The 9,533-nt window shown below is 45.7% G+C and overlaps 1 protein-coding gene across 1 annotated transcript; it reads right to left on the minus strand.

Annotated features, from left to right (window-relative positions):
• Nucleotides 1-2,374: 2,374 nt before the first annotated feature.
• LOC100645188 (apidermin 3) lies at nt 2,375-9,060 on the minus strand. Its single transcript, XM_020862760.2, has 4 exons — nt 7,072-9,060; nt 4,436-4,757; nt 3,977-4,345; nt 2,375-3,870 (listed from the first exon to the last, which is right to left on the minus strand). Exons 1-4 carry the CDS (start codon nt 7,081-7,083, stop codon nt 3,716-3,718), a joined length of 858 nt encoding a protein of 285 aa, XP_020718419.1. The 5' UTR covers nt 7,084-9,060; the 3' UTR covers nt 2,375-3,715.
• Between the last annotated feature and the right edge of the window lie 473 nt (nt 9,061-9,533).

The raw sequence follows: 9,533 nt of genomic DNA on the forward strand, positions 1-9,533 counted from the left end.
CCACGTGCTCATGCTCGAGACGGTTATGGGCAGTAGATGAAAAGATATTTCCCCATCTAGAAGAGAAACGAATAGAAGAACCGAGTAGAAAAGATTATGGAGTAGTTACCTCGCGTTTTGCTTTCTTCGCCAGATCGACGTCCGACTTTTTCGTCCCCCAGAGCAGATTTTACTGGATTCCGCGGGTTAGCACGCATCCAATGGCTTTTATTTTATTCACGGTCAACTGCAGACCACTGGAAGCTTCACCCAGCGAGTCCCGTGCCGCTTGCGAATCTGGAAGAGATTTAAAGACTTTTCAGTCGCGGTTAAAGCCGTATTTGTGGCCAAATCGACCTGAAAAGTCCGAACCTCTTCGCCGAATATGATGGGTCAGCACCGGTCGATCAGCTTGAATGCCTGCTTGATCTAGATCGACCCTTGATCCCGAAACGTGGATTCCTAAGTTCTCTTCAACTACGTGAACCGCTTCTTTCGGCGGTCTTCTACGGAATTTCGTTTCTTCAGCGTATATTCTAACCACAATGGAAATGAGGAGCCTCGATTGATCGTCTAAAAGGCCGTGGCTGCAAAAAGAAAACTGTATTGAATTCTGATGTATCGGGGAGTTTCTCAAATCTTTCGTGGGATTCGAGCGACCTATTTCGATTTCGAAGCTCAGTAACTTGTTCGTATTAATGACGAGCTTTCTTCTTTTTCGTTTTTTTAAATTGATAATAGAAGAAACTTATAACTAACCCACCTTTTCAATTTTGAGCCTTTATGGTGCATGGTTATCTGGTTCGTCAGATTTTCCACTAGATATTTGCCTATGAGAATATTTGAAAGGTAAGATGCACAGTGAATCAATGACATCGTTATTATGCTACTTCGACTTACGTTTCTCACGAAATTCCTAGTTGTTTCGATTGTCTAACATAAGCAGGAGCTGGGGAGTACTTCGGTTCCAATTTTCAGAAACATTCTGGGTTTCCAATCATTTTAATGTCAAAGTTTGTTCGAGAGACTATCTTCCTTCATCTCCTTGAAATGTTGTTTGCAGTATCGCCGCTGGCTGGATATCGTGCTACAAAGCGTATCTTATCCTTTTGTACCACCTAATGATTCGTGCACAGTTCACGAATGGAATGATCTCTGTAATGGACTAACCAAATTGCTGTATGCCAAGTGTCGTAGCGTTACAAAGGCGATCGTCGCAGTTTAGACTTACCTTTCTGACACCGATGTAACGAGGTTGCAAGGTAATTGGTCCGTTCTCGCTACGACCATTCCACAGAAACTGATGGCGAGTTCAACACTTCCTTTCAAAGTCCTCGTGGCCAACTTACGTTTACGGAATTTGAAATTCTGTTTTTTGAATACTATTTAGAAATTGAAAATCGGAATATTTAATAGCTATATAATAAATACCTGTGGTAGGTGAAGTTTCGAAGTTGCAGTGTTTGGTAACAGCCTTGGAAGAGTCCAAAGTTCCACGTAGAGCTCGCAATGCAAACTAAAGACATCAAATGAAGATTAGCACCATAAAATTCGCCCTATACACGATGTCTATTATTCACAGCTGTCAGCGCGTTATTAAACTACCATTACGTACCGTTGACGCTGTCCATTCTTACATCACGTCGGCAAAGTCATTTGTTCCGCGCGAATTAACTTAAACGCAATCATCGACGGTAACATGCAGTGTTTTTCGTGTTTTGCTTTGCTGATGCGGTAAATATGAAAACAAATATGCATACACGAAGATGAAAATTTCGTTGATACGCGATGTCATTAACTAACGTTAAGCGAGCAATTTCGATTCGAACGTTGAACTTTCTAACGAGTGGACGACTCTTGACAAATCCATCGTTAGCAAACCGTAGCCGAACGATCGGTAAACGATGGCTGCAGCAACAGGCGGTCGATTCGGAATTTAATGTTTCGTTGGAATCTGCCTTCTTTTAACTGTCTAACGGAAACGACGAACATAAAAAAGGGAATCAACTTCAACTCGATTCTTAGAGGAGTATTTAGATATCTTGCGAATTACAGAAGGGGTTGAATCGTTAGACTAAATACATAATCTTATCATATTCGGTGGCAATGTCTTGATAGCAATCGATTTTTAGATTCTTGCTTCCATTGATTTCTTTATATCTATGCAGAGATCTTTCTTTGTTCTATGAATAGGACGAGGCAAATAATTTAATTTTGATTGTATTAAATCACGATCAGATGCTCAATTTGTACAAGAGATCCAAAGTTCAATTGGAATTCGTTGTCTTTACTCTCAACGTTGTTGATATCGAGCTATTTACTTTAGCGAGGAATAGAACGATCGCTAAAGGGAGTGATTTAAGGGATGATCGAAGGAAATAATCAAGAGTGAGTTTTAAATACTGATGCTTTATTTTATATAAAGTATTGTATAAATGTATAAACGCTATAAATATGTGGTATCTATCTATGGTGGTGGTGGGGTGCTAGTCGTGATCGCAAAGAAAGGGTATGACGAGGGCGGGCGGGGTCGGGGGCCGGCAGCGGCGCGCCATCTATTTACATTCATTCACTCACGGGAAGGGCTGACCTACCATAATCTACCGGTCTCTCTCTTTCACTAACATATAACACGATTATATAATATATGTGTAGTGTGTGTATATATACGAGTACACATATAGCAATAGTGTGTGTGCGCGCGTGTGGCAATGTGTTCATATATATATATACGCGAAGGAAGTAGTAGTAATAGTATGTATACATGTATATATATATAAAGAGAAAACATATATGCGCATGGACGAGTAATGTAATAATAATATGTATGCTTGAGTGCGGCAGTGAGTATAACAACTTGTGAGATCGTGACGCGATCATATGATCGTGCACGGCTCATCGGAAGAGAGAGAAAAAAAGACAGAGTAGTAAATATGTGTGAAGAGCGGCGGCCTTACGGATGGTGGAAGACGTAAGAGAGAAAAAAATATAAAGAGAGTACTGCCGGAGCAACGGTGGGTGTTCAGAAAACAGAACAGACCCAGTTGGTCCAACGACGAAGCGCCAAAGCTTGTCCACTTGCTGGGTCCATGACGGAGCAGCCGGGTTCAACGTGCTTGCGTTGACTCTGTGTTCTGGCGCGGTGGTTCAGGTGACGTCAACTAGAAAACTTGGACGTGGCTCGATGCGTTGCCGATCGTATGATACGGGCTCGTCGTGTAGATCGCGACCAAGATGTCCAGATGTCGCAGTGTTGTTGCAACCGTGGCTGGCAATCACGGCTTCGTTCGACTTCCTCCGTCGCGTTACGCGAATTTGATGAAAGAAGAAATTGACTAAATTTTACCCGTGCCTCGTCTTACGATGGGGACGAGTCGCGTTGTCGACGAGATGGGGATGAGACGAGACAAGAACCGCGGATCACGAATGGCCGTGGCCACGGTGTACACTTTACCGAGATCTGAACCCGTGATCCTTGATGGCTGAGACCAACGTGCCGAGCTTTCAACTCGCGCTTTTCACCGTGTTTCGATATATACCGACTGGATTTGTGATTAGAATATTCTGACTATATACCGACTACACCACTAACGCCGGCGCTATAACCATGTTCCTAGATTAGACGAAGCTTTGGGAAGAAGACGTTGAGCGCGTTTGAGGATCGTTTGAGACCGGTAAGTGACTGTGGTGGGTTTGCCGCCGTCGCCGAGCCGAGATCGCTGGGGCTTTAGAACGTCTAGTACTTGCCAAGTGCCGCGGGGATGATAGCTCCGTGAGAGCCGAGTCCAGCGTGGATGGCGCCAGATGGTCCGTTGATCACAGCAACACCACCGTCGTGTCCGCCAATTCCAGCGCCGATTCCGGCACCACCACCCACAACAGCGATGGCACCTGAAAATACCAAATAGCTTGGTAAAATATATGTTCCAACTCCTTCGCTCCTATATCATATATCATTGTTGTTTCTTAATGTCGATCATTCGACCGGAATACAGACCAGCACCACCGAGTCCGAGTCCAGCGCCACCGAGACCACCAGGCGCAGCAGCAGCGGCAGAGCCAGAGCTACCGTCGTCACCGTTGATGTTGCCACTGCCAGCATAGAAGGCTACACCTCCCGTAGATGGTCCTACCAAGTTGGCACGACCCTGGGACGGTCCAACGATGGTGGCGGTACCAGCAGAAGCACCCAAGGAGGTGAATGGACCAGTAGCAGGTCCCACGAGACCAGCTGGGCCGGTACGAGGTCCACCAACGTTCTTGGCACCTTCTTGGGGTCCTACGCTGTCAGATGGTCCACTCTGGGGTCCAACGTTAGCCTTGGGTCCTTCAGCGGGTCCAATGTCAGCCCTGCCTCCGATCACTCCTGCTCGACAGAATAAAAGGAATCCCGGTGAACGACTGTCCCTCTCGTGGTAATTCCTCTTTACGTTCAATTCCACGACGAGTTACGCACCACCAGAGACAATCTGTTGAACACCAGCAGCACCAGCCGCCGCCGCGGATCCAGCGGCATAGCTGGCACCGAGAGCTGAGGATCCCAAGCTGGACGCTCCCTCTTGGAGAGATCTTGCGCTACCAGCACCTGCTGCAAGTCCACCGGAGAGACTAGCACCTCCGCCGACTAGGCCAACTCCAGCGATGCCTCCTCCAAGATCAACTCCGAGACCTCCACCAACTCCAAGGCCGCCAACGCCATGACCTCCAGCAAGAGCAATGCCAGGTCCATGTGCGATTCCGGCACGGGCCGTTGCTACTGCTAGACAGGCGAACACAACCTGCGACCAGGTAAGTTCCGGTCAGTATCGCTCGTTTCTCGTTATACGACCAATTTGTTTCTAAGCTATTGTTCGTTTCGTATCGTTACATTATGTGTCTATGTAGGTAAGTTCGTGAAAGGTGTACGCGTGGCACGGTAATATCGCGAAGTGAAATCAGCGAGGAAGAAAAAACGAAAACGAACGAAGACGAACTATCCTCAGCGCTGGTTTACGGAAGCAACGTTCGACTATCGCCGTGAATTCAGACTCTCATTGACTTGGCACCGATTACCACGTGCCCCGTTGTAACATAACCGCGGCTTTCACTTTCGATACTCGCTACACGCTTATAGACTGGCCGCGCGTGCGGCGTTCCGCGGCATCGGGAAACGATTCCCGGCACCTGGGAAAACGTCGTCCCTCAACACGATCGCCTTTAAAGCGTGAAAGCTACGATGTGACTGGTTTTTGCCTCGTTTAATATCAAAGTCCGAAGAAACGATAACCGGATGGAAGTCGAGCGTGAAATTTCGCAACGTTCTACGTCCGTCGATATCATAACGACTGCGTGTTATTGGGGAAAATGCGAACTCGAGACACAGTGTTGTAACGTTTCGCAATTCGAAATAATACCGAACCTTCCTCGAAAGTTCTCCGTTATCCACAATGAATTCTTTTTACCACGCTTCAAGTAAATATTAGAGAAAGAAATTTCTTTTTAGTTCTATTTTATAAAAGAAAAACCGATCTGTTTGCGTTTTATGCAATCGCGTATTATCCTAACGTAATCCGTATAATGCAAATCGACATTCGTAATTGATCGACGAGCAATGTCTTCTGGAAATCGCGAGTTACAAACACGGTGAACAGATGTTACTTCTTTTTAGAAATCCGCCGAAGGCGCAATTTCGAGTTAACGCGAACCGATTATTTCCTTCGGCCATTTTTCTTACCATTACTAGAAACGACCGGTTCTCGAGCATCGTACCGCGAATCGATCAGGACTGTACCTTCGAAACGAGGAGAAAATCAAGTGAAACAGGCTGAGAAGAGATGGAAAACTCGACCGTTTAAGTCGACAAAAAGAGAACGCGTTTATGTGCGTGTGACGGAAGTTGGAAAATCGGTTGAACGACGCGTCACGCCCAAGCTCTCACGAGTGTTGCACTTAAACGAGTGCACCGTTGCCCTGCCATTATGCATATCTAACGACTTCGCGAAACTTTCACATCCCGTTTACATGGAACCGTGGCAATCCGTGTGACGTGGTCGACCGAGCGTTCTCGCGACCCAGCGATCGGAAAACGACCGAACCCGATGTGTTGTTTCGAAACCGAACCGGTACTTTGCATAGATCGTTTACGATCCTTCGAGATTTATGAAATCGCGTTGGCGAGAATCGTTAGAGCTAGTTACTTCTACGAATTAATCGCAGGGAACTTAATTGCGTTCGAAGAAACGACGCGCAACCGGTAGAACTAATGAGAATCGATTGAGCTAATTTGGATTCGCTTTCAGGTTAAAAATCGGACGATGGATAAGGTAAGCAAACCGAGAAGGAAATCGGTGAGCCGAGAGAACGATGACGAACGGTATTCGTGAATGAAGATGCACCGAGAATAAAACCGGTCGCGGGTTCGGTTGCTCGCTGAATGACGATGATACTATTACAACCGGTTCCACGGTCAGTGTACCGTACAACGAGGACTTCTTGCCGCATGAATGGAGCGCGTAAGAAGGGCAAAGTCGATTCGTGTACTCTGGTACCACGGAGCAAGCAGGACGAGACCGTTCGAGCCGTGACATTGAACGTCGTCAGTTTGGTGCCACAAAGTCTGACTGCAAACGAGGAGCTTTCGAACTTCGACTTTCCACGGATTTCGACTGGCTTACGGATGGAAGGTTCCAATTAAAGCGATTTATCGTTGACTCTATACCGCTGCCACCGATGTCACGAATAATGTCTCGGGTAAAGAGCAGTACTCGAGAGCGTGCTCGTGAGTCCCAAGCGGTTTATTCTAGCGAATCGATTCGAGAAAATGAAGCAAAAGGAAAATTTAGATGTAGACGGACCGCGAAATCTTGTGAATTGGAAATATTTCGTTAAACAGCTACTTTATGTACAAACACTAGATGGATCGAATTCAAAACCGCGAGTTGTATAGAAAATTCGCTGATCAACTCGAAGGAAGGTGCGAGTAGACCGAGAACACGATCCGAAATATTATATCGAAGAGAACCGCGAACAACTCGATCGAAGAACTCGAACCCGATACTCGGATAATCGATCGAACACCCCACGAAAATCACCAACCCCGTGGTGGATACTCACAAAGGCCTTCATGTTTGGTGTGTGTATGGTGGGCTAGTAGTCCGGTGAATGACTGACTTGGGCCGGGCCGGCGGGCCTTATATACGCCTAACTCTACTCTGGCTACGCTCCACAATCACCATCCTTTCGAAAGCAAGGCGCTCCACCACCCTCCCCCCAGAAAAACTATAATCCACGTCGTACCAGCGGCCAGCATAGACCGAAGGTAGTCCCACCAGCTGGTTTAGGGACAGGCAGGGGGTTCCCCCTTGCCACCTCGCCGATACAGAGGTTGCACGTTGTAGGTTGTTTGCGGGTATTCCACGGGCTTCGTCCATGTCTAACGGCCGAGAGAGCAGCCTCCTACTCCACCCGCCCCACCATCTTGGCCTACACACTCGGTATCCACACGCCAGGCCACACCAAGTGCAACACCAGGCACCACCCGGGTTACCTGGTCACCTACGATATCTAACTCTCTCGTGTCCAGGCGTGGTGCACGACGTATATCACAGATCGCGCTAACGAAACAGCTCAACGCTGATTTACGCGACGAGATCGTTCGATGCAATTGTTGACTTCTTTCCGGTCGTATACAAGGCACAGGTGCAATAGGGATGATTTATTAGCAATAATGCTCTAACAATGATGATCCTTTAGGGAGACTAACAGCTGGGCTCTGTTCGTAATAATTTACTAATAATATTAGCGAATCGACAGGTGACATGTTGTGCATTGCACTATTTTGTACATTGCGCGATTTCTAATTTGTAAAATTTCGTAAGACCGATAGCTTGGATTATTTTGTCATGGAACTTCTACTGGGTATTTGATAACTTGTGACTAATTAATTTGACTGATAATATTAGTTGTATAGCGCAAGAAAGTCCTGATAGAAGGTCTATGCAAGATCATTTTTCTCAATTGCGCTGCTTGTTTCATGGATATATTGATATCAATTTAATCGATACGTTTCATCATTCTGTTAGATATATACGTATGCTTTGATCCTTTCATGGTAAAGATTGGAATTATTTTCGCTCATGGAAGATTACTTGCATGGGCTATTCGAGAGTAGTAAATTTGACAAGAAAGTTTCGGATGACGCAATTGGAAAGTAGTATGATGTATATTTGTCGTTGAGGAAAGTCAGATCGATCAGCTGTTCTGTACATTACAGCATAAGCATCCATCTTTTACAGCGCAGTTTGAACGTTATAATGACAACACAGGGATACTAAAAAGCATGGGCTGGCTACGTGCTCTGGAAAGCGAGCAGTCATTCCGTTAACATAGTCGCAGGAAGTTTCGATTGCAAAAGCGAGCACGGATTTAGCCCTGAAACGCATGCAATTTCTCACGATCTCTCGTTCAGAGTAAAAGCGCGATATTGCTGCGCGAAGATCGTCTCGAATTGAAATTCGCGAACGTGATCATCCAGCAAGCGCGAGGATGGCATCCGATAATTGTCTTGGAGCACGAGTGGCTATTAAACGGGAGGAGTTTCATCGTTTTTGCAAATGGAAAAGATAAGAAAGGGCAGAAAATCAGAAAGAAAGGCGAGAAGGTGGAGAATAGCAGATCTAAGAATAGTGACGCGTCGACTCGAGATTATGACCCGCTCGTTACGTGAAGACGAGGAGCCTCGCTCGTATCGAAAAGGAGTTTCACGTTAGTGGTAAAGGTGAAACGCTTTAAAGAGTTGGAATTATGGGCCGTTGAATGGCCTTAAGAAACCTGGATTCTTTTCTAAATAGATTGCCTGCCGTCGTGCGCCGCCGTCGCTTGTTACTTATTACCTCAACCTACTAATTCCAGCTGCCATGGTGCATAATGCGAGAATCTGGAAATAAGATCGAGCCCGTGAGGGTTGCCTTCCATTATGCTCGGCGATTTTGAATTACGCCAATGACCCGTTTTAAACGAACTTCGCGAACGAATTTAACCACGACAATTTAAACTTTTCGTTAGCGTTAAATACCTTATCTCGTACGTCTTCGTTAGAACGAATATTTCGAGTTCGTTGCACTTGCATCACGCAAATCTATACATTTATTTATTTGGCTTTCGTCCACCGAATTCCGGACCGAAAGAATTCGATTTTAGATATATTCCAATATTTATGGAATGATTCTTTTTAACTTTTTTTTTTTAATATTAACGAATAATAGAAAACCGTTAAGCCAGCCGTTAAAACGAGCAATATCGGCATTCGTTTAATTATAGGATGAATTTCAGCTCGTAAAAGTGGCCCATTGTCGGCCTGTACAGTTTTCATGCAATTTTAACGACGTAATTCTGCGACGCTCGTCTGGATCATCCGGTGGCATCGATCCCATGTTCAGTGTTACCGAACAAAGAGAAGACTTCTTCTCGTCTGGCTTCTATCTAGAAGTTCCCCGCGATATATTTACAAAGATAACATTATGCCGGTCTTCTCGCGAGCCCGATCTACATAATTGTGCAATCGTTGATCAGCAATC

The sequence above is a fragment of the Bombus terrestris genome, chromosome 4 (assembly GCF_910591885.1).
Source record: "Bombus terrestris chromosome 4, iyBomTerr1.2, whole genome shotgun sequence".
Lineage (NCBI taxonomy): Eukaryota > Metazoa > Arthropoda > Insecta > Hymenoptera > Apidae > Bombus > Bombus terrestris.